At 58.7% G+C, this 24,013-nt stretch overlaps 1 protein-coding gene across 5 annotated transcripts in view; it reads right to left on the reverse strand.

Annotated features, from left to right (window-relative positions):
- Nucleotides 1-2,451: 2,451 nt before the first annotated feature.
- The window catches only part of LOC111156141 (mahogunin ring finger 1), a 54,751-nt gene continuing 33,189 nt past the window's right edge, over nucleotides 2,452-24,013 (reverse strand). Inside the window, exons 6-17 of one of the 5 annotated variants that reach the window (XM_022516814.1) lie at nucleotides 23,086-23,152; nucleotides 22,388-22,437; nucleotides 20,203-20,250; nucleotides 19,513-19,581; nucleotides 17,752-17,911; nucleotides 16,021-16,130; nucleotides 13,741-13,806; nucleotides 11,909-12,135; nucleotides 10,368-10,485; nucleotides 10,098-10,143; nucleotides 8,666-8,764; nucleotides 2,452-4,213 (exon numbers count right to left, since the gene is read on the reverse strand). In XM_022516814.1, the coding sequence (XP_022372522.1) occupies nucleotides 4,122-4,213; nucleotides 8,666-8,764; nucleotides 10,098-10,143; nucleotides 10,368-10,485; nucleotides 11,909-12,135; nucleotides 13,741-13,806; nucleotides 16,021-16,130; nucleotides 17,752-17,911; nucleotides 19,513-19,581; nucleotides 20,203-20,250; nucleotides 22,388-22,437; nucleotides 23,086-23,152 (1,152 nt within the window). In that variant the 3' untranslated portion in view covers nucleotides 2,452-4,121. Of the gene's footprint in view, nucleotides 4,214-5,716; nucleotides 5,980-8,665; nucleotides 8,765-10,097; nucleotides 10,144-10,367; nucleotides 10,486-11,908; nucleotides 12,136-13,740; nucleotides 13,807-16,020; nucleotides 16,131-17,751; nucleotides 17,912-19,512; nucleotides 19,582-20,202; nucleotides 20,251-22,387; nucleotides 22,438-23,085; nucleotides 23,153-24,013 lie in introns of those variants that run through there. The other 4 variants (XM_022516815.1, XM_022516818.1, XM_022516816.1 and 1 more) reach the window with 4 other exon arrangements.

Raw genomic sequence — 24,013 nt, forward strand, 5'->3', positions numbered from 1 at the left:
GACGCGTCGTTGAGGCGCGGAAGGGGCGTGTGCAAAGAGAGGGGCTGCGCGCGCCCCCGCCCACGGCCCTCAACACTCAAGACGCCCAGGAGGCACCGCGCCCGCGGAGCTCTCCCGAGATGAGCTGGGCCTCGGGGGCCCTCGGGCTGGCGCTGCTTGCGGTCTGGGGCTCCGACTGCCTTCCATGAGTCCCATGTCCCATGCCTTTCCCCAGCGCCTCCCTGGGAGCGCCGCCCCGCAGGCTTCACACTAGCAGCCCCCAGCCCCCGCGATGGTGCCTCCACCAGGAGGGCTCCGGGCTCCGCGTGGAGCCCGGCGACCTGAAGGCATGACCCTTCCCTGCTCGCGTGCCAGCCAAGCACTCCCCTCCAAGGTCACTGCCGATCTGCCAGACCCCAAAGAGCAAAGAAAACACGGAACGACTGAGCTCCAGCTACCCCCACAGTCCGCGACCACGCACAGTCCGAGACCCAGCCTGCTGGGGTTCGGAAGTACCTTAAATCTGAGCCTAGCATCCCCTATCCTCCCCGTCAGACACCATATGCCAGGCTCGGCGGGAGCAAATGGGGTCTCCCCCATTTTCCAAGGAGAAACTTGAGAGAGGAACAGGACTTGCCTTAAGAGCACTCAGCAGTTGGTGCTGGAGCCAGGATCCCACCCTAGATTTCCACCTTGTCTCCTCCCCAGTGTCCACAACAGAAAACCTCCCAACTTTCACAAAGGAGGAGAGCCTAAAGTACTTACCCTGGGTCTGCTGGAGAAGGAAGTCGCCGGGGCTCAAGAATACCAGCAGCAGCGTCCAAGAGAGCGCACTGGGGCTCCTCAGAATCCTGCAGCAGGGCCGTTCACTCCACTCCCAAACTCCATTCTCCCACTGCCAGCATGGATTTGCTGAGTGAAGGAACCACCACCTGCACTCACAGGACGGGCGCCCCAGTGAGAGCCTCAGAGAATCACATCCATCAAGCCAGGGCAAGTGCTGGGGCGGAGAAGGCTGCCCTGAGCAGGGCTGGGGGGGGGCAGGAGAGGAGAGCAGGGGCAGAGGGTCGGGCAAGGGGTTGGAAGGACCCACTAGACGCTCACTGACACAGTGAGTCCGTGCTGGTACTGTCAGAAATGGGAAACAAGGATCCAAAGAGGCAGGACCTCTCCCAGCCACGTCCTGGGGTCAGGATTCAGAAGGAGCAACCAGAGCCTGCAGGGAGAAGTCAGATTCCAGGGCAAGTAACCATGTCTGAAGAGATGACAGCAAGGGCGAGCGCCCATCCCAACACAACCACATTTCCAGGCCACAGGCGGCCGCTTCATGCACCAAACCGCGGGCTGGGGGACAGGGGCACAGAGGAAAGGTACCCCACACCCCAAAGCCCTGCCTGACACAAGATGTTAACGCAATTCCTGGTCCATTGGCAGAAGTGTGGATCCAGAGCTGCCCACGCAGGAATTCATCTGACATGGCGTGCCCTTCTCCCCACCCTGGGACCATGCCAGGCCCAAACACGACGGAGCCACTGGAGGGCTGAGGACAGCAGGCCTGCCTCAGGGCATGGGCGAACCAGCTGAGAACGCCGGTCTCCCCATTAAGCCCCTGAGTCACAGGGGACCTGAAGAGGCAGCACAGGGGCAGTGCTGCCTGGGAGCTCTGGGCACTCGAGCCTTTCCCTGCTGGGAGGCCGCTGGCTGGGCAGGGAGGCCGGCCACCAAACCTCGCCCTCTACTCCACTGCATATGAAAGCTGGAGAGAGTGACTTCCCTGTGTCAAAACCTCTGACCGTTCTCAGAATAAAACTGTCCTTCTGAGGTCCTGCGGCATCTGCACCCTGACACTCCTTAATCCTGACGCTCCAGCAACCAGAGCCACTGGGTCTTGTTCCTGCTCAGTGGTCGTACTAGGCTCACTGTGGCCTCAGGGCCTTTGTGGGCACCCGGGGGCTCGGCTGAAACACCCCTCAGAGAAGCCCTCCTCCACCACAGGTTAACTCAAGTACCCCGTGGAGCTCCAGCTTGTCACCCGCCGACTCCTCCCACAGCCATCACGCCTGGGAAGCTTCGGATCACTTGCACAGTATCTCTGGACCTAGAACACAAACTCCCGAAGGCCTGACCCATGCTGGTTTGAGGCACGGTAGGAGCTCAGGAAATATCTGTGAAGACGGGGATGGCTCTGCTGCCAGAAGACGAGCCCCAACCCCAGAGTCCGCGTCACTCCAACCCAGAATCAGCACAGGGACGACCTCAGCTGTAATAAACAGCAGGTCACGCGCTTCACATACCATCTCATGCCCTGTCGTCCTCTTGGAAGTCACGTGTCACTGACCTCTCACACACGGCGTGCTCGTGCTGCAGTGGGGGCGCCCAGAGCCACCAGGAGCCGCGCAGCCGTCCTGCCTCCAGACTAGGCCAACAGCGGAGGTCCCTCAGGGCAATGTGCAGAGGAAGGAGCGGACAAGATATTGCTGCATGATTTTATTACTATAAATATACAGTAAAAACGAACCAAAACTAGCCAATCAGAGTACATCAAATGATAGCACATTACGTCCAAGACAGGCCAGTCTGCATCCTGGCCTTCAAACAGAGTACTGGCACCAATACCAACGGTTAGAGGCCAGGGCTGGCGGGTCAGGAGCAGGAAGGAGCGGGAGGGCGGGAGGGAGGCAGCCAGGCTGCGTGTGCGGGTGTCTGCACCTCTCGGGGTATGTGCGGGCATGAGCACACGGCGGGCAGCAGGGGAGGGCAGGGGGGCCAGGGAGTCTGGAGGCTGGGGGAAGCTGGCCTGAGCATGTCTGAGAGCCGTGTCTGGGGCAGCACCCTGCTCACAGGCTCAAATGGAGAGATGAGTCCCCTACTGCTAGTTTCTCTCCTGAGCACACTGCGGAACGAGCCACAGGGAGGTGCTGCGGTGGGGGCCAGGGCTTTGCACACACAGGCCGGCTGGGCCACAGGGCTCCGTGGACCAGTGCCGGCTGCCCCAGAACCATCCTTCCCAGGGCAGCTCCTCAGGAAGCGGGCCACTCTGCACCCCTCACCCCAGACCAGGAAAGTCTTCCCACCTCAGGGACCTGCACAGACCCAACCACCTGGAAGGTCCCTCCCGGGGCAGCTGTCACCTAGGACACCAGGGCTGGATGCCCCCTTTTTGCCTTTGTCGTCGAGAAAGTTTTGCTTTAAAAAAAAAAAAGGCAAGGTCACCTCAGACAGGATCTGCCACGTGCATCCCCCAGGCTGGTCCACCACAGGGACCCCAGATAGAACAAGTCAAAGAAAAACCAAGGGATGCTTCGGTGGTCAAGAGGGAGCAGGGAAGCCACTCAGATCCCTCCCTGGGGCAAGTGGACAGCAGCCCCACGAACCCAGCAGAAAGCCCCTCACCTGCCGGCACCTGCCACATGACCAAAGCCACTTCAGAAAAGGCGCGCGGGGCCAAAAGGGGCCACCAGTCACTACCTGCCGTCTCGGCCCCTCAGTCAGACCCAGCCCCCAAGGGCTGAGTGGGCCTGAGTGAGGAGGGGTAGCTATGGGAGGCAGCCTTGCCCCCCAGGACTGGAGCAGGAAGGGGAAGAAGCAGCAGAGGGCAACAGCCAGGCTGCCAAGGACACAGGCGCAGGGGGGAGGGGACAGGCACTGTTTCCTTCATTGACCATGACTCAGACCCCACTTCCTTTCCACCTCGGCCAACAAGACCCTTAGGACATCTCCTGTGAAGACACCACCTCACCCACCAATACACTTTTCTTCGGAGAATTTGTGCTGAGTTCTTGGGATGTCAAGTCCCCAGTAGCTAGGATGCTGGGAGAAGCTGGTCCAGGCTGCATGTGGGTGGTCAGGCCCCAGTCCCAGCCACTGAGCCAATGGGACGTTTGGGGGAAACCTCAGAACCCAGAATAGAAAGCTGTTGTCCTTCATCTTGTACCATTGACAAATACATCGACTGTAGAAAAAGGAATTTGTCAGAGGAGATAGTCCACTGTGCTCTTCAATCAAGGGTTGTGTGGCCCCTCAGAGCCAGCGGCCACGCAGAGCGTGCAAGACGGGAGAGGCCAGGGGTCACGCAGAATCTGGTGGCCCCCCGGCAAAGTCTGGGGAGCTAAGGGCTCCATGCTGCCAGCCTGGCCAGGCTCTCAAAGTGGGGTCAGCTCGGTGGCCCCAGGGTCAGGCCGGGGTGGGCCAGCGGTACGGAGGCTGTGGGGCGTCTCCATGGAGGCGGGTCTTCCTGCGGGCAGGAGCAGAGGAGAGGGGGGTCATGGGTGCCCCAGTCACCCACTCAGCCATCGGGCTCAGCTTCCACCAACCATGACCCCCCCCCCCAGAGAGCAGGGCCACCCAGCACCCCCTACACTGTGTGTGTGTGGCAGGACCACACAGAGATCTAGAACTCCAGCCTCAGCAGAGTAAGGGGGGGCGCCTGTCTCTCCTGGAACAGAACCCAGGCAACAGCACCAGCTGATGCCCCAAATAGAATGCAACAGGTGCCATGGGCTCCTGCCCCCCCGGGGCCTCCTCCCTCACCTGGCCCCTGCTTCCTGGGATCTGACCAGCCACTATCCTTCACTACCGAATTAGACTGGGACTCGGGCAAGCACAGGCAAGCACTTGGACCTGGAGGCAACTCTGTGCTCAGAGCAGCCCCCAGAGCCCCACCCTGCCTTCTTCAGAGGCCTCCTGATGCCACGAGGGACTCTGTCCCTGGATGGAGGGTGCCCCCCGCTGACACAAGCCCATAGCAGCAAGTGACGGGCACAACTACCAGAGCTACAGAGGGACGGCTGCCCGCCGCCCATCCACTGAATACGGGCTCCACGGGGAGAGCCTTCAAATCACAAACCAAGGAGTGTGTCTGCCCCGTCACCTATGACACAGACCCTGAGGTGAAGGAACTAATTTCTTAGGTGGCTTTGTGTGGGGCGTCAGCTCTGCCATGCAGCCTGCAGGCAAAATACAGTTCTCTGGAGCTCAGCCTGACCTCTGTGCATTTTCTACTTCTGGAAGTTTCACCTTGATCACAGCACTCAACATCCACTGACATGGAGACCAGGACCAACTTTATAAAAGTGTTGGGCCCGACTTCAATAAAGATGAATATTTGTCAGAAGAAACATTCAAGCAGAAGAAGAGTTCGTGCGAGGACATAAATGCAGGTGTCAGAATGAGCAGACAGACATGGAAGCTCGGGACAGCTGGCCAGGAGGAAGGCCGCACACCAGCCTGGGGCGCATCTCCCCGCAGGGGCTGCTGGGCCCTCACTGCCAGGATGGGCCGGGGGCCCTGCTGGAGCGCTCCACCCCACGCACGTCTGGGAAAGCTTGGGCCACTAAAGGCACCGGCTTCTCCACTACCGGACTTCCAGAACCACTACTGTCACGTGAAGGAGGGGAAGAAGGTCCTAAACGCAGTCACCCGTCCGGCTGGCGCTCTGAATGACCTTCCGTGGAACGGTCGTTTGGCAAGGTCACCCAGGTAGAGGCCATTTCCCAATCAGGGAGAGGTCAACCTCCCATGGCTTCCTAGTACATGGATTTCAGCCATGTGCTGGTATTCCGGAAAGTTCCACAGGTAGGCTGGGGGACAGGTTAGTCAGCAGCAACGGGGGTGTCTCAGCAAGGACTAAGTCACCATTCCTAGGACCTTAAAGGCTAACAAAGCCTGCCTGGGCCACCTAGTCCAGACAGAAAGAGCTCCGGCTCCAAAAGTCTGCCAATGTCATATCCCTAGGGACCACCTCTTAGGAGCAAAGGTGTAGCACGTTTGGAGAGTTCTGGATTCAGAATTCAAGACCCCGGGGAAGACACGGACGTGGAAGAAGCCCAGAAAAGGGCAAGGCACCCGCAGGGAGGGAGCAGGAGAGGGAGAGGCAGCTGGGGAGGTCCTCAGTCCAGCACCATCTAGGATGCCCCTCAGAGCCACCCCGCGACATGGATGCAGGCGATCACGTACCAGCTTACTCCTCTATACCAACAGAGCAGGAGTCAGGCCCCAGGGCTGTGCAGAGGAGGAGAGAGATGGAAGCTCAGTTAGCAAAGCACTGACAGACCCGCACATTCTGCAGCGAACGCACTGCTTTACAACAAGACTGCCTGGGTGGGGACACACGGGACTAAATGCCCACAGACTCACGTGCTGAAATAAAGGAGAACAGAGCACGGGCCACAGCCCAACGCAGATGGACTCAGCCCAGGGAAGCGCGCACAGGGCAGAGATCTGGGCAGGTGGGGTTCACCTTGAGGAAGGGGGATCCCGGGGGGGCCCCCCGCCCCACAGGACCGCCCACATCTAGCTTTCCCACACGGATCTGCCCAGCCTCCTCATCATCCCCCTATCAACACTGAGAACACGAAGGTTCGCTACACCGTGCCTGTCCTTCTAGGGACAGCTGTGCAGCTGCCATAAAGAACAAAGACAATCGAGTGCACGTCCCCGTTCTCGAACACACCCCGATGTGGAAGACGTTTAGCATTCTTTGCTAAGCGAGACCCCGTAGCAGGATAGAGCGTGCCGGCTCAGGAATAAAGGAAGACAGGTACACGTATGCTTACGACGGTATGCACGTCTGCAAGGCCCCCTGCCCAGCCCGCAGGTACCATCGGCAATGCCCGTGGGGAGCAGCCCCTCGATGCACATGGCAGTGCCCAGGGCACAGCACACAGTGTGCACAAGCCGGGGGGTAGGGGGTGTGGGCCCCAGAGCCTCAGTATCGCCCTCCCCATGGGCTCCAGTGGGGCCACAGCTCTGTGGCTGGATTCCGGCTTCTGCTGCCCCAAACACAGATTTCAGCCTCTCCGTTAGCCCCTCCACAGCTGGCCTGCCCCCCACCACCTGTGGAGCCGAAGGAGGCACATCACTGGCCTGGGGTTGGGGGGTGAGAGAGGCAGAGAGCCTGGTGTCCCGTTCTGACCTCCAGACACCGTGGGGCAGGGACTGGCACTGCTGGGTGCGCTCAAGGTATCCCTTCAACCACAGGATCACAATTCTTGACTGTGCTTCTAGGAAGTCCCTCTCTGGGCTCTCCCCATCCCCCCGAAGCTTGTAATTATATGGAAATCACTGAAGTTCCTTGAAAGAACTTACTGGAATTTTCTGTTGCTCTATGGGACGCTGGTCCTAAACATGGCTTTCACCCATGGGTTTCTCTTGGGGCCGGGCCTCAAGTACTGATGGCACTTACTGCCCTTGCTACCCCTGATGACCGTGCCACCCTCTGGGCTAACCGGACCCTTTGTCTGCACAGCCCACTGCTTATCCAGATGCTGGGGTGGGCGGGACAAGACACCTTCAAACCAAAGCACATCACAGCCAGGCCCGCTGCACGGGTCACCGAAAACTAGGGCAGGCGGCGGGGCAAAGGTGCTTCCTAGCCACATGGCACCGGCCAGACTTTGAGGGCATAATGGTTATTTATCTTGATTTTAGATCCTCAGATGGTTATCTTTTTTTTAAAGATTTTATTTATTTATTTGACAGAGAGAGATCACAAGTAGGCAGAGAGGCAGGCAGAGAGAGAGGAGGAAGCAGGCTCCCTGCTGAGCAGAGAGCCCGATGCAGGCCTCGATCCCAGGACACTGGGACCATGACCTGAGCCGAAGGCAGAGGCTTTAACCCACTGAGCCACCCAGGCGCCTTTCTGACTCTTTTTTTTTTTTTTTTTTTAAAGATTTTATTTATTCCTCAGATGGTATCTTAACAGGCAGCAGGCACAAGTCTCTGAGGGCCCCCGACTCCTGTCCCCCATCTTTGGAGCCCAGGACTTAAAGATGAGTATCTTGACCCACAGGAACAAAGAAGAAAGGAGTTGGGGGCAGCCAGCAGGGGGGCAGAAGCCTTTGAAAAAGGGGGCCAGAGGGGTGCCTGGGTGGCTCAGTGGGTTAAAGCCGCTGCCTTCGGCTCAGGTCATGGTCCCAGTGTCCTGGGATCGAGCCCCACATTGGGCTCTCTGCTCAGCAGGGAGCCTGCTTCCTCCTCTCTCTCTCTGCCTGCCTCTCTGCCTGCTTGTGATCTCTGTCAAATAAATAAATAAATAAATCTTTAAAAGGGCGGGGGGCAGAGAAGCAAGGCCCTTCCCCCACTGCCCTTGGGCCTTGCAGGTGCCCAGCACCCCACCTGGCCTCCCAGCCCCGGCTTGCGATGTGCGGCTTCACCTGGGCCCCGTCAGCCCCTCAGGCAGGAGGTGGAGGACTGGTGGCCTGCGTCAGGCCTGGGGCACGCAGGTGGCTTTGTGTGTGTAGCTCCCTGGGGCCGAGGCCCTGCTGTTGGGGTACCCGAACAGGGCCTACTGGGCCCATGGGTGAAGTAAGAGTGGGAGATAGCAGCGGGGCTAGATCTGCCTACCAGGCCCCAAGCAAGAGGTGGATGGAAAGAAGGACAAGCAGTCCCTCCGGCCTTCCTGATGCTAAAGTGGCTCTAGGTGCGAAGGGGCCTCACGCACAAGCCCTGCCCCAGACAGCAAGCGGCTGCACGGGGTAACTGTGTGGCCAGGGTCTGGCTGTGCTTTGGGGTCAATGGAAGGAGTGTGGGTAGAGCCAGGGAGAGAGACCTGGGCTCCTGACAAGCCAGCCCCTCCATGACCAGTCCAGCCAGACCCCCAGCTCCATGGGGACAGTCACTGCACACTCCATGTGGATGGACAGTGACAGTATACCCACCCCCCAGCCCGACTGCCCAGTGCGGTTACCTGGCAGGTAGACATCGGCGGGCAGGCGGGGCTGGCCGTGGCTGCAGGCCTCAGGGCTGCCGTCCTGTAGGACATTCTCAAAGGATGGCACCCGGCTCCCTGCAGAGGACGGGGCAGGTCAGAGGCCTATAGGCGGAAGGTGGTCATTGACCCTCTGGTCAGGATCCCCAGGAGCCTGTCTTCCCTCACTGAGGGCTCTGCAGCAGCTGCGGGCCAGACCCTACCCCGTCTCCCTCCTCTGTGCTTAGGGCCTGAGAGGCCAAGGTTTGCTCTTCATTACTACTCTCCTCTCCCAACCCTGTTTGGGGTTTTGTTCTTCATGACAGAAACACTACATACTCCTGTTTACAAAAACAAGAAGGTAATAGATTGAACGTCTCCTGTTTCTCCTTCCACCTGGGCCACGCGCCCTGCAGTGGGGAGCTAGTGTGGCCCACGTCAGACAGGAGCAGCAGGTCCCCTCCGGCAGAAGGGGGGGGTCTCAGGCCCTGGGATGGGCACAGGCTCTGCCCAGGAAGGAAGGAATGGCAAGAGAGGGTCGGGCCCATTCTGAGGTGGGGAGCCTGCTCCTGGGAGGGACACAGGTCAAAGCAGCACAATGCTGGCTGGGGAGCCTGCTGGTAAGGAGGAGGTCACAGCAACAGGGTGGCTGCAGGTTACTCCAGGGTCTCTACCATGCCAGCCAGCCAGCCACGGCTACTTTCTGCCTGTCACCTCCCAATTAAATGGTGGGGGGGGGGTGCCAGGGTGGTTCAGCCATAAAGCGTTTGCCTTCGGCTCAGGTCATGATCCCGGGGTCCTAGGACATAGCCCCACATCAGGCTCCCTGCTCTGCGGGGAGCCTGCTTCTCCCTCTGCCCCTCCTTCTGCTTGTGCTCTGTCAAATAAATAAACGAATAAAATCTTTAAAAAAAAAAAAAAAATGGCTGTGAGCCTCCTGCCACACCCCCCAAGCCAGCAGGGGGAGGCACCCCGTTATATACCACAACCACTGGGAGGTCAGGGCCTGTTAGTGGCAGGTGGGACTCAAGCCCCAGCAGGCTCTCTGTGCTAAAGCTCCCCCACTCCGGACAGGTGCAAAGCAGACCCAGGGACACGCAGAGAAGGGGCCTGGCTAAGCTGTGCACCTGCACTGGCGGTCCAGCGCACAGCCCCAGGAGGGACCCTGAGTCTCTCCGGGCGCCAGAAGGGCAGCCCGTACGGGACACACGCAAGCAGCTGGCTGCCTGCGGAAGGATGGCCGCTGCAAAGCGCTGGCTGGGCGTGAAGGAAAATCAGGCCGACCGGGGGGCTGTGCACAGGGAGAGCCTGCAGTAAGGAGTGCGGGACGCCCAGGAGGGAGCCAGCCTGCGCTCCCCAGAACCGCAGCAAAGTCTCCCGGGAGGCCTCCCTACAGCGAGGCCGCACACGCTCCTCAGGTTACTCAGCTTACCCTGCTTCAGGGCCACCGCCTCGTCCGCCTCCTCCGTGACAAAGCTCTAGGAGACAAGGACAAAGAGCGCCTGCAGCTCCGGGGCCGCCAGCCGGGGATTTCCTGCGCAGCGCCCCCGCCCTGCCCCGAAACGAGGCGCACCCCCAAGATGAGGAAACTGGCTGAGGCTGGCCCATGAGCAAGTGGCGGAGGGGGACCGGGGCACACTTCGCCCCAGGTATGGAGTCCACCCCCACAGGCACTGGGGACAGGGTAACAGAAGGGGCTCACCTCGGGGGAGCTGCTGAGCGCCAGCCCCGCCCCACTCAGCGGGGGAGGGGCGTCTGAGTCCTGGGACAGCTTCTCCTCATCCTCTTCGTGGATGGGGGACGACGGAGATCGCAGGGTGCTGGGGACAGAGAAGACAGGAGGGGAGGATGGGAGGACGTGCGGAGGATAAACACCAGCCCACCATGGCCAACGGTGCCCGTGGGTGAGACTGCACACCCGGAGGGCCCGGGGGGAGGCACATGCGCCAGGGGGCACTGTCTGCCAGAGGACAGCGGCTGGACAGTCTCGGAGGCACGGGCCTGACCCCGGCTCTGTGGTTCCAGGGGGAGGAGAGCATCACAGAAGTAAAGCCCGGGAGTGGGGGGCAGGGGACGGGGCAGGAGAAACCCCATGCTTCTTTCTGGATCTGGAGGGGCCCGGCCACGTGTGCAAGTCGCTGCAGCGTGGGGGGTTTTACAAAACTTCCACCTTTTCTTAAGAAAACAGAACCCGTAAAGAAACCAAGGGTATCGTGCAGAGCAAGTAAGTCAAACAGAGAAAGACAATTATCATTCGATCTCACTTCTATGTGGAATTCAAGAAACAAAACAGAGGATCATAGGGGAAGGGAGAAAAAAATAAGATAAAATCAGAGAGGGAAACAAACCATGTGACTCTTAATCACGGAACAAAGCGGAGGCTGCTGGAGGGAGGTGGGTCGGGTGGGGCGACTGGGGGCCTGAGCAAGAAGGCGGGCGTGTGACGGAATGAGCGCGGGGTGCTGTGTGCAACTGAGGAGCCACTGAACCCTTCCTCTGAAACTAACTTGAATTTAAGTTAAAAAATAAACACATGTGTGACAAGAGGGAGCACATGTCTCGCATCTGTCCAGCAGAAGCGTGACCAGACTCTCTGCTTGTTGGGCACAACACGGGCGCCAACATGCTCCTGGTTTCATGGCGGCCCAGGTTTGGTGCCACAGCTGTTCACCCAGCAGGACGTGCCCATGCGACAGCCCCCAGGACGTCCCGGGACCCTGAGACTCAGGGGGCTCCCACTGTGTCCTGTGTGGCCTGGGACAGGGACGGACGCTGGGCACTCGTGGCCTCTCCCAGGGCATCTTTCCAGCTGCTGTGTTCTGTGTCCTTTGCTATAACTGACCTTAGCTGTAACCTAACCTGCTACTGGTTCTGGGAGTCACTCTGGTCAATCACCCAACAAAACATTCTAAAACTAATGCCGCAAATACACCAGCTTTGTACATCTTTGTTTTCTTAGTGTTATATTTATTTAAAGCAACGGAGCGTGCATGTGAGCAGGGGGAGCGCGACAGAGAATCTCAAGCAGACTCCCCATGGAGTGTGGAGCCCGATCCCGGCATCCCGGGATCCCAGGATCATGACCTGAGCTGAAGTCAGATCGTGAACAAACTGAGCCACCCAGGTGGCCCCCTGCTTTGCACTTCTTACATGATACCACATGCTTCCCCGACCCTCGCCACGGAGCAGACGTGTGGGTTCCCACGTACCACACCCCAGAGGGAATCCCGGCACCAGCCTCACCTGTCAGGGGATTTGCTCCTTGGCTTGCCCTTCTGGTGGCTGCTTTCCAGGATTCGATCCATCCCCGCAAGTGGACAACTGGCCTGGGACAGGCCATCTGAGACGCCTGAGTAGGTGATCTCTTCATAAAGGGGGGCTGAAGGGATGGCCGGGGAGATGGCCCGAAGGCCGTTGAGCGCCTCAAGTAAGGAGATGGGCTCATAGCCAGGTGGGATGCTGTCAGAGCTCTGTGGGGACAAGAGTGGGTGAGGGATGGGCTGGCCACACTCCCCGTCTGCTGCCCTGGGCCACAAAGCCCTAGACGCTGGCCTTGTGCCCCAGGGACATGCTACTCCCCCGAACCTGCCTTCTGACCATCTCCTGTCCACTCCACCTTCCAGGGACCTAAATCCCCCTCCCTCAGAGGGGCGCCCAGAACTCCAGAGCACCTCCCCAGGGCTCTCTCAGCCGTCAGCTGTAGCACGCAGCCTGGGATGCCCGAATGGCCCACTCTGCCACAGATGAAGGAAGAGAGGCCACCTAGAAGAGCCCCCCCCCCGACCCTTGGTCTCGGCCAGCCCCTACCTGGCTTTCTGTTCCTGCCTGGCACGGGTGGAGAGTGAGGGCTCAGAAAGAGAAAGGAGGCTCAGGAGCGGGTGGCGAGCAAAGCCATGCCAAAGGCGGGAGAGGCCAATAGAGCTGCGTGTGTTCTAGATCAGGGAGGGCCTGGCCCCGCAGGGAGCTTTGCCCAACACAGGCATCTGGCCCAACTCGAGATCCTCTGTGTGCCTGGAACAAGCATCCACTGAGGGGGACACGTGTTCCAGATGGTTCTAATGGGCACCCCTGGTTCAGAACCAGTCTTTCCTCTTGCTAGGAGTGGAGCAAATCAATAGCCTGAGTCTCGCTTTAGGGTTAGTGTGGGGAAACGCCCAGCTGCTGGGAGATGTTAGGCCGTCAGGCTGTTGTGCAGGTGGGACAGCCACCTGCCTCGCTCTCACTACACAAGGCAAAGGGCAAATGCCCAGCAGTGCTCCCAGGGTGAAGCCCCTGCCTGCATGCCCACTCTGCTGGGAGGACGGAGGGCTGCCTTCCAGGGCGGCGATGGGACCAGAGGAAGGCAGAGGAGCCAGGGTTAAGGGTTCCCTGCCCTCAGCGAGCACCTCCTGAGTCCCCTGGTCACCTGGGCCCATGGAGCCTTGCATCTGCTCCCAACGTGCCTTCCACTTAAAGGCCAGTAATACTATGAACCTCCTCATCCTCCGAACTGGAAAAACCTCCATCTCGGGGCTGGGCTTCCAGGGACTTCCACCTAAGTTCTGCCAAGGGACCACGAGGGTCAGTAGAGGCCCAGGTAGAGGCCCCCGCCTGCTCCCTGAGATGCAGGGAAAATGCCAGAAAACCACATCCTTGGCCCAAAGAGCTAACATCCAAGGGGGAAAGAGCAGGGATGCGGGACGACAAGCAAGCGCGAGGAAGACAGTTTGCAAAAGCTAGCAAGTGAGTTCCACCTCCAACATCGTTCCACTGCCAGCAAGAAAAAAAAGGGAAACGAGGCCACTGGGGACCACGGGCAGAAGCAGAGCTGGCGAGAAGGGGCGGCCCGAGGTGGGCGCTGCTGCCGCCTGACAGCGGGGTCAGAGACATCGGCTTTTTGCTGACAGACCTTGAGCTTTGCTCGTTCCACAAAACTCCCTTCCAGGGCAGGGATGCCGGGACTGGGGAGAGTGGATTTGACAGATTAAATTAACCAAACACGTTAGCCTGGGGTGAAAATGACTTCCCACAGTTGTCACTGGTTGAATCATTAAGGCACGGGGCAAAGATGTGGCCATAGGGCCAAACACACTTACTGTTTCCCTTTTAGGTTTCTTGCTGGCCAGTGAGGCGGGGTGCGCCTTTGATTTTTTAAAGGGACACTGTCAAGATAAAAATCATACGTTTTACGACTGCCACCCCCCAAACGGCGCTGGAGCTGGCGGGCTGGGGGCCTCCCAGGTTTGCTGGCCTCTAGGGGTGCCGTGAGCCTGTGCTTGGCAAGTGTAACCCGCACGTGAAGTCCGGGGACCTGGCCAAGTGCAGATTCTGCAGGGCCTGGGCCCAGACATCAATGCAACTCCCAGGAATTTTGCCGCTGGTCGAGCCCGTCCCTATCCCACTGCCCACTTATGGCCTGGGTCACCCCAAGAAGGTGGTCCTGGCCAGCATAGGCATGAGGCTGGCCAGGCGTTCCCCACGGTGGGCCCAGCTCAGCAGGGGAAAGGGACACCGCCCCCTGTCCCTCTAGGAGGCTCAGCACTGCCTCATGAACTTATCACCAATGTCCAACTAGAAGCAGCCGGGGCAAAAAACCAGCCCCAAATCGCCCCCACTCCTCAATGATCTTAATGGTGTCACTGAAGAAAATCTGGGATCTCTGTGGCACTACATGGAAACTGCTTATACCGGGAATGTGGCAGAGCACAGGAGCCCATTCATTCGGCTCCCTTAACCCTCTGCAGGGGAAGGCACAGGCCCTCCGGGACACGGGAAGCAAGCAACCCAAACCCGTCTGCCCAGTGGTGTGAGCGGCATCTCCGCTCTCTCAGGATAAGAGAGTAAATGTGGGAAGGTCAGGCCGGATGCTCAGACTCCAGGGCAGGGCCTGGGATCGAGGGGCACACACAAGGAGTAAGAAAACCCACCATCCATCCCCGAGCTCCCATCCCGCAGAACAATGACTCCAATCCCAGGAACAAATCACATCTTAGGGCCACTCCTCTCTCCACTAAAACTGCATTGCTGGAAAAAATATTCAGTGTTCGTAAATCCAGCCCAACACCAAATTCACCGGAGGGCTGTTTCGGAAGGAGGAAGCCCTGATACTGACAGGGACCCAGCAGGCAAAACACACAGTCTGGTTGGCCAGGAAGAGTGGGGGTGATGGGGACCCCACCTCTGAGGCGGCCTTGCATCTGCTCCAGGTACACAACCACGGCTTCAAATTTCAAAAGAGAAGCCAAAAATCTGAGTCTTAAGGAAATGTCCAGACTTGTAAACACTGGCCCAATATTTGGAATCACCATAGAGGCCAAACACATCACCCCCTGGCCCAGGGCAGAAGGCCATCTCGTGGATGCAAGAACCACAGGGTGTGGGTCCTTCTCCTCTAAGAATCACTGAGTCCAACAATGGACCCACTGGCTGCAAACAGCTGTGGCCAGCTGGGGCCCAGGAGCTGCAGACCTAGGGCTGCCCCTGCCTGTCCCGCCCACCCACGCCAGCCACCCCATCCTGCCCCATCTGTCTCACCGTGTCTCTCTGCCAATGTCTCAGTACCTACTTTTCTACTCTCATCCAGGTCTGGGTCTCTCTCCATGTCTCTGTGACTCTGTGTCTCTGCCCATCTCTCTCCATGTCTTTCTCTGTCTCTGCCTATGGTTCTGGGTCTCTTCGTCTCTCTCTGTCCGCCTATCTCTTGAGGCAGAAAGCCATCTCTCTCTCCAAAGCCCAAGTCCACGTTCCCTCACGTGCCTACAAGCTCTACCTCCCAGTTTCCCAGGAAGCAAGTGAGGTGGGTGGCTGTCAAGGCGCTCCCTGCCCCCCATGTCCAGGCTGGGCACCACCTCTCAGTGGGCAGAGTGTGTGTGTGTGTGGGGGGGGGGACATGGGACAGGCATCCGCTGGGCGGGACCTCACCTCCTAGAACCCACACAGTGGCCCTGGCTGTCTGGCAGGTTGAGTGACGGTGATGGATATTCAAATTTGAGGCAGGGTTGCATGCCATCAGATGGCCCTTGTTCTCAGAGAAACTACAACACTCTCGAGAGCTGGGGCTCACTGGGCCCAGCCTAGGTCACCCCTTCAAACTCACCACCACCTCTGGGGACCAAGGCTGGCCCACCAGGCAGATGAGGATGGAGAGAGCCAGCAGGCAGGGAGAGGCAGACAGTCTGGCCCTGCCTTTCCTTTCAGCCCCCAACCAGGGCCTCTCAACATGGCCCCACTGGGAACCTAAAGCCATCCTAACATGAAGGTAAGCCCTGAGGGCATCCAGACACCTGATGGGCTCTGCAAGTGGGCAGGGGCTTCCTCCAGACACCCTCCTCTCTGCCCCACACCACCCCCCCAACACAGAGGAAAAAGGCACTTACTGAATGCTCATCATGGTCCATGCTCTGGGCCAGAACAGGGCTGAAGGAGACAGGGGACAGGGCTCCCGGCTTCTTCCTCACCGCCCGGATCTGCAAAAGGGCCCGGAAGGCTGTGGCAGAGGAAAGGGCTCACATCAGGCAAGGGGCAGCCGGTTCCAGCACCACTGGGCCCCTCGGGGCTCCAGGGACATTGGCCACCTCCCCCTCCCCATTGGAGGTCCTAGAATAAGCTACGTCTCCAAATCAGAGGCAAACAGAGTCACACGAGAACGCCCAGAAGGGAGACAGGTGAGGCCAAGAGTGCATGACCCCGGTTCAGGCGGAACTTCTGGGGCAGCGGGCAGGGTGCCACTAGCCTCCCACAGGCCAAACCCTGGACCATGCAATGATGGTGCGTCTGTGTCACACCTGACGACCAACTAAAAGCACCCAGTGCGCCCTGGACACTGGCCAGTCTCTTCCTGGAAATCATACCAAGGGCAAGCAGACGCACGTATGTGAATGCCCCTGACAGGACGATCTCTACTCAGGAAAACCAGCAGCAGCAATGGGGAAAGTAAGTTAGGGTGCAGGCTACTGGTCGTCCTGGACCATCAGCTTCCCTAACAAGAGGGTAACGCTAATGAAAAGTGCAGGTCGCGCACGCCGTCAACAGCCGCACACTGTACCAGCACCCGCTGGGGCACCCACGTCTGCAGCTCTGATGGCGGCTGCCTCGGGCTGCAGGCTCAGAGACAAGGGCCCCTAGGCCTCCACACCCGGGAGACAGGGTCCGTGGGGAAGGCTGGCGTTCAGCTCCTGCTCCCCGGCTCCTCGCCTGTCCCTCACAGAGGAGAGGCTACTGGCCCTGCTGCCTGACCCTCCAGGGCTGGCACACCAGCCCCCTGCAGGTTCCCCACCAACCCCTGAGGTCTCATCAGGGCTCTGGACCCCCACCACCCCACAGCCTCATCCTCCACTGCCACATGCCCGGCCTGCCCTGTGGCCCCTGCACGCAGCTGTCTCTCCCAGAAGGACAACCCGTTTAGACCCACCCACCCCTTACTAGCTGTGAGCCCCGAGACAGCGACAAGACAGGTGTGGCACTGGGGGCCGCCCGGCTGCGCAGTGACTCAGGGGTGCAGGGTGAGGCACGAGGACTCCCAGGCGGCCCCAGGGACGCTGACTGGCGCACCAAGGGGTAAAAGGGCAGGAAGGCTTTTTCCAAAAAGCTATCCTTTCCCCACCAAATGGAAACCCACAGCACCCGGGGTGGGCTCACTTCTCTCCCGCAGCCTGGGCTCCCACACTGCCAGGACCCACCCACCAGCCTGATGCTCATTTTGACCCAGTGGGATTTGTTTTGCCCTGAGAATGTTTAGATTCCCTCCACCAGACGACAAACACTTGAACCAGAATTAACTTGGAGAAAATGTCTACAGGGTTCCCAAGAACCTATCCCTCAGTCAGCTTTCCACCTCACCGGGACTATTTTTTTAAATCAAAAAACATTTTCCACAAAACACTTCAAGACTGGATTTGCTGGCCAGTGTCTGTCCAGGTCCAATTTCACCACAAGCTCCCACCCGGCCACATCCTTCCCAGCCATTAACTCCAAAGTCTAAATTTTGGAAGATGTCAGCCGCGCACGTGCCAGCATGGTTGCCGTGGGTCCCCACCACCCGCACCCAGTATGGCATCAAGCTTGCTGTGCCCAGGGCAGGCAGCTGACAGCCCCCCGGCCCCACTCACGCAGCCGGCAGATGGGGCAGTTGCTGGCCTGGTAGCGCAGCGTGTCCGCGCACGAGTTACACAGGCACAGGTGCCGGCACGGCAGGATGAGCGTGTCCCGAAGGTCTGACAGGCACACCACACACTCGTTGCTGTTGTCACTGTTCTCCTCGTCTGAGGGCTGCAGGGGGACACCAAGGGTCTGAGTGTCAGCGGGTTCCCAAGGACCACAGGCAAGAGCTGGGACAGGGGTGGGGCAGGGAGGTGTTCCTGTCCCTGGCCGCCCCGCTGGCTGTCCCCTGCTTCCCCAGAGGGAAGCCAGTGAGCAGAGGAAGGTCCTGGTGGAGCAGCAGTCCTCAGGAGACACGGCCCAGAGCTGACCCAGCCTGTGCCTGCCCCAGGACAGAGACAAGGATCTGTGCTCCACCAAGAACACTCAGGTCTCGTTCTACTCATCAGAACCACAGAGAAAACACGGGAAAGACCCAACAGTTCAGATCATGTCCTGCACAGGCCACCCACTTACTGGGCTGAAACTGGAAAAATCTGGTAAGTCTAACTTATCTAATTAGCATCTGGATCAAGAGTCCACGAACAACAGCCCCACCACCTGTTTCCACACCCCAGGTGCGGCCAGAAGCTGGCTCTGCCCCCTTGTTTCCGAGTGGCTACGCTGTGAGTGCGTGATCTGTGCCATCGGGCACAGAGCGGATCCGACAGACGGCCAGTCAAGGTGGAAACGCACACGCAGGCCGCTTAGGGACAGTGGGCCACCTGCGGCGTGAGCGCACGAACACTGAGAGCTAGCCTCAGAGAACAGGGGCCTGACCGAACTGCCCTGACTTCTGGCTTTCAGCCGGTCCCAGCTGTCCCAGAAGCTCACGTGTTAAGACTTCCAAAAACATTTAAAAAGAGATGACAGTTTCCCTGTGCCTTTCAAAGGATGACAAGGGTACAGGCTGATTCTCTGCCACCCTACCCTGGCCGGGCCAGACCACAGCTCTGTCAGCCACACGCTTCAGCTACGTGCGGATGGGGGACAGGTCGGCTGGCAGGGGCAGCACTGGCTCACCCTGACGGGGTGGGAAGGGGCCCTAATGCCAGGCTGTCCCTCCCCACCTGACGGTTGGTGACCCAATGATGTTAACAAGTCAGGGAATTTGCTGGAAAAAGAACTAAATGCCTACAGACTCTGTTAACTTGTCTATTTATTCATTCATTATTGTTAATATTTTTAAGTCATCTCTACTCCCAATGGGAGCTTGAATCTATAACCCCATGATCAAGAACTGCATACCCACCGACCCCAAGAGCCAGGTGCCTCTCTCTACTAACTTTGAAAAATTAAGAAAAAATGGGCACCTGGGTGGCTTAATCTGTTAAGCATCTGCCTTCAGCTTGGGTCACGATCCCAGGGTCCTAGGATCAAGTTCCGCATTGGGCTCCCTGCTCAGTGGGAAGTCTGCTTCTCTCTCTACCATTCCCCACTGCTTGTGATCAATACCTCTTTCTCTCTCTCTCAAATAAGCAAAATCTTTAAAAAATAAATAAATAAAAATAGAACAAAAAATTAAGGTAAAATGGGAGTCTGGGGTCCCAGGGCCTCCTGGGGAAGGCACACAGGGGGACTAGCTCATCTACCACCAGCTGACAGGGCCCTGGCCAGGGCTGGGGGCAGGGCGGGGGCAAGCCCCTCTGGGAGTCTTCTTCCATGCAGGTGGAAAGGAAGCTGGGGAGTGAAGTCCTCCTGCAGTCCCAGCAAATGTCAGCACAAGCGCATACCTTCGTCTCCTGGTTGTTCTTGTTCTCGATGCCATAGATCTCCTGCAGCAGGTAGCTGACCCGGTCCACCTGCAGAACAGACAGGAATCTGGGCACCTGCCGGCTCCCACTCAAGGGCTCCGCTGCACCCACCTGGCCCAACACCACTTCCCAGGGGCTGGGCTCGGGTCCAGAGCAGGTGTGGTTTGAAATTCTGTCCACCTGCTCCTCAGGGAGTAGGCCCAGTGCTAGGAGAATAGCAGAGAACCTGCTTCCTGCCCAACCCATCCAGTACCCGGGGCCATGTGGTGGGGGGGGCGGGGGGCGTCCAGTGGTTCTGCTCACCAGGGGGCATGGAGCCAACTTGTATACAGGTCAGGCAACCGTACCCTGTGCCCACCTTACCATCCCCCTCCCCAGACAAAAACACTTTGGACCCACCCATCACCAGCCACACAAGAGTGACCAGAGTCAGACCTCAAACTATGTTCAGAAGTGGTATGTTCAGAAGTAGCCCTATGGACGCAAACAGACCTTATCAAGCCGGACACAGCTTGGGGCTACAAGTCAGCACTGCGACTTGGTGGGGGCACACACACACCCGATGCAGTAGACCGGACTTCCCAGAGCCCAGAGGATCCCTCCGGAGAGTGAGAGTTTATGTGTCTTTTAAATCAAAAGGGGCCATGATACTTCTTCTACCAGACTTACAATTTGCTTCTGCTTTAAAGGTTTCACAGAGAAGCTGCCGTCGACATGCTACAGGGAAGACAGACAGGTTAACTCAGTCACGTGGCGCCACTGAGCACTCCCAGCGGCAAGCTGAAGGCCCTTCCTTGGCCGTTCCACTTCCACCGCTGAAGGACGGAGCCCGGCCAGGTCTCTCCAAATGGGGGCCTCCGACTGGGCCTCGAAACTACCTGGAGGACTGCCTCCTGGGTCCTCCCAGCTCCCCGGGCAGGGGTCAAGCACACTCAGGTTTACGACCATCAGGCAAGTTCTGACAACAGCCCAGAGCCCCCAGCAGCAAACAGCAGCACCTGGACGGCAAGATCTCGCACAGCCCACTTCTAACCCAGAAAGGGCTTGGCTTCGTTCAGAAGACAAACGTGCACACACATACGTGTACAGAAAAGCCCCAAACCCTAAATACTCTTAAGAACTAAGGAGGGTGTTTGGTAGCATCCGGGGAAACACACCACCCAGAAGTCGAGGTTAGTGAACACCTGAGATCTTGTGACAAGGCCAGTTACCCCTCGTAATCCACAGAGACCAGCACGTGGCATCTGCAGTGCAACGGAGTCCAGAAGGAAAGCAGCCTCTCCTTGCACTCTAAACTAGAGGTCCAGATGGAGCCGGCCATCGACAGCCCACCCGGCCCACCAGAGACACAACCAACAGCCACCATCTCTTCCGACAAGGCCAGGCTTGGGGAGCACAGCTGGCGAGGGAGAGGCCCACCCTCTGGCCTAGGCGCCCCATGTCCCCAGGGGAACACGGGACAAATGGGCCACAGGGGCCTTGGGCCCAGCTGTCCTAACTACCCGGCGAGTCTGGAAAGACCAGATCACTGGGAGGAGCTGGGCGCTGCCCTCAACCTCTCAAGGCTGCAGACACACAATGGGCTGAGGAAGCTGGGGGTCTGCATGGGGTGCAAAGTCCAGAAACAGCAACCTGAGTCTGGTTTCCTCATGGGGGTCCCTGGTCCTTGTCTACCCAGGCCACAGGCTGGTGCCAGAAACACTTTACCACTGCAGGATGTGGGCCAATGTCAAAGAGCCCTGGGGGTGGGGGACATCTGTCATGACATTCTCCAACAGGGAACGCGCCCACTACCTCCAGCAAGGGTCTCGGTAAGCAGGGATCTCCTCCCAACACAGCCAGGCACTTGCCTGCTACATGAACACATACAACTGCTTGGGCCCCACGAACAGCACTGACAGGGAACCAGAACCATCCCTAGACCCCACGACAGCCTCATGCAGAAACGATGGTGAGACTGACCATTCTCTCCCCCCTGCACCCTACATAATGTGGCCACAAAACACGAACAGCTGGGGAGACTGGGGACTCGGGTCTGCGTGGAAGAAAGGGGCAAACCTCGAAGTTCAAATACACATCAGGCGGACTGTAATACTAAGTGAATGCTTACATGTAAATGGTCTCCTTATACATGAGGCACCCACAGGGCAAGGACTCCAGGAGGACCTGGACGTCTTTTCTCTGCCACCAGAGAGGGTCTAGAGCCACACTAGAAAAGTGGCAGACCCCCAACAATTGGTTCACTGAGCATCTACTGCACACCAAGGACACAACAAACAAGGGGCCCAGTTCCGTCCTCATAACACAGGAGAAGTAAGTACCACAAGTGTCTGTCCCTGAAGTCTGAAAGGCCCCAGTGGGGAGTGAGGTCAATGTAGGCCTGTGGCACCGGGTGACACAGCTACTTGGAGGCAGGGTAGAATACACCTGTGAAGACCAGGCCAGGCTGGGAGGTTCCAGTGGGACTGGTGGGGAAGGCAGGGGTCCTGAGAGGTGGTAACCTGGGTGATCCCCACACATCCCAGAGAAAAGCTGGTCTTTGAGGACAGCCCTCCACATGGGTGTCCAGGTCCATGTGGGCAGGTCAGAGGGCGTTCCCGAGGGGCTGGCCCCCTAAAACACACCCCCTCACCATACATCGCATGCCCTTCAAAAACCCAAAGGTGATGCTACCTCGAGGCCCGGCCTCCCAGAGCCCAGAGGAACCAGAAGGCCTCCCATCTGCTCCAAGCCTCTGACGCGAAGCCCATGTGGTCAAGCCCAGACCCCAAGTTCAGACTTCTAGTCTCAGACCACCGTCCTTCTACCCATGCTCCCTGGTCACGGGCACAGTAAGGGGCAGGATGGCACTTACCTTTTCAAAGGCGGCCAAGAGCACATGGGCATGGCCAGTCACTTCCACAACTGCCCGGGAGAGAGAGGAGGGAGTGGTCAGAGCTGGCCTCAACCCCTCCTCTGTCCCCTACCCTGAACTTCTGCTTCTTAGCGGGAGCTTCCCTATGCTCTTCCTAGCGGGTGTTTTGGAGCCCAAAACCCATGGGAGGATTGTCCTCATCTCGCCTCCCTCTGCCTGGGGGGCCTGCTGCTCCTGCCAGCCATTCCTCCTCCAAAGTCACCTCAAAGTGCCCCCTGCTGGCTCTGCACGGAGGAACATTCCAACACGGCTTAGAAGCCAGGACTCCGCGCTCCCATGCTCCCATGTCAGCCTGCCTCGCTGACAGCCCACAGCACGGACCCGCCCTGCTCCATGCCCTCTCCGCTGTTTTCTGTCATGCCGATGAGCGCGGACGCCAGAATCCGAGGCCTGGCTAGCTGTTGTCACTGCAGCGGGAGCCAGGCAGCTGGCAATTCCTGAGTCAGGAGAAGGAGCTGAAGAGAGGGCCCTGCAGCCCAGCCCCAAGACAGACAGTTTGGGGCTTAAACCCCATGGCCCTAAATGCGCTAAGTGGGCTGAGCCAACGTCTTTCATCACTTCTGGAATAAACTCCCTGCAGACTGCGGTGAGAAGGACCCATAGCCCGGAAGGAAGAGGGACGGAGAAGGGCCGCTCACCATCTCCTTCATCCACCACGGCCTGGATGACCACTGGAAACACACCCCGGTCCAGGTCGAAGTTCAACTGAGGAGAAAAGGAGGCGAGAACAGTCAGACTGAGCTGGAGGGGGGAGGCGCCGTGAGCAGGACGGTGACGCGGCAGAGCTCACAAAGACAGACAAAATGGCCACGGAAGACAGCTGTGTACCTCTTTTCCGTTTTGGCAAAACATAAAAAATGATTGAGATGGCAAAGTCATGTAACTCAGTAGCACTAAGTGCATCTGTAAGGCCACATTAACCATGACCACCATCCACTTCCAGAGCGCTCTCATCATCCCAACGGAGCCCTGTCCCCACGACCATGCACCCTCCCCACTGTGTAAGCCCCACTCAACTGTGCACCCACGGATTTGCCTGGTCTGCACCTTTCACAGAAGTGGGACGTCACAGCACGGATCTCTCCCACCTGGCTCGTTCACCGAGCACCACGTTTACGAGGCTCGCGCACGCTGCACGGGTGTCAGTGCTTCCTCCCTGGGCTGAATACTCCTCCACTGCACGGCCAGACCCTGCTCACCCATTTGCCTGCTACGGGACACCGGGGCTGTCCCCCGGGACACCAGCAACAGCGTCTGAGTCCCGGGCAAACGGTGTTCAGCCTTGTAAAGAAAGTGCCTGGCTTGTCCCCATGAAGGGCAGAAGGAAGGGGGCCACAGTGTGGCATGCAACTGAGCTCAAGGAAACACCATCCCCCTCACTTTTCCTTCTCCATGGCTCCCTGGCCAAAGGCCACTCTCCTCCCCACACACGTAGCCTCCACATCTGCTCACCAGCAGAGGCCACAGACCAGGACCCACAGGACAGAGGCAACCAGCTGAGGACACCCCAGGCAGGGTTGCAAGGGGAGGCCAACAAGGTGCCTGTGGGTCCCAGACTGTCAGGGG

The sequence above is a fragment of the Enhydra lutris genome, unplaced genomic scaffold (assembly GCF_002288905.1).
Source record: "Enhydra lutris kenyoni isolate GAN:26980312 unplaced genomic scaffold, ASM228890v2 scaffoldscaffold45, whole genome shotgun sequence".
Classification (NCBI taxonomy): domain Eukaryota; kingdom Metazoa; phylum Chordata; class Mammalia; order Carnivora; family Mustelidae; genus Enhydra; species Enhydra lutris.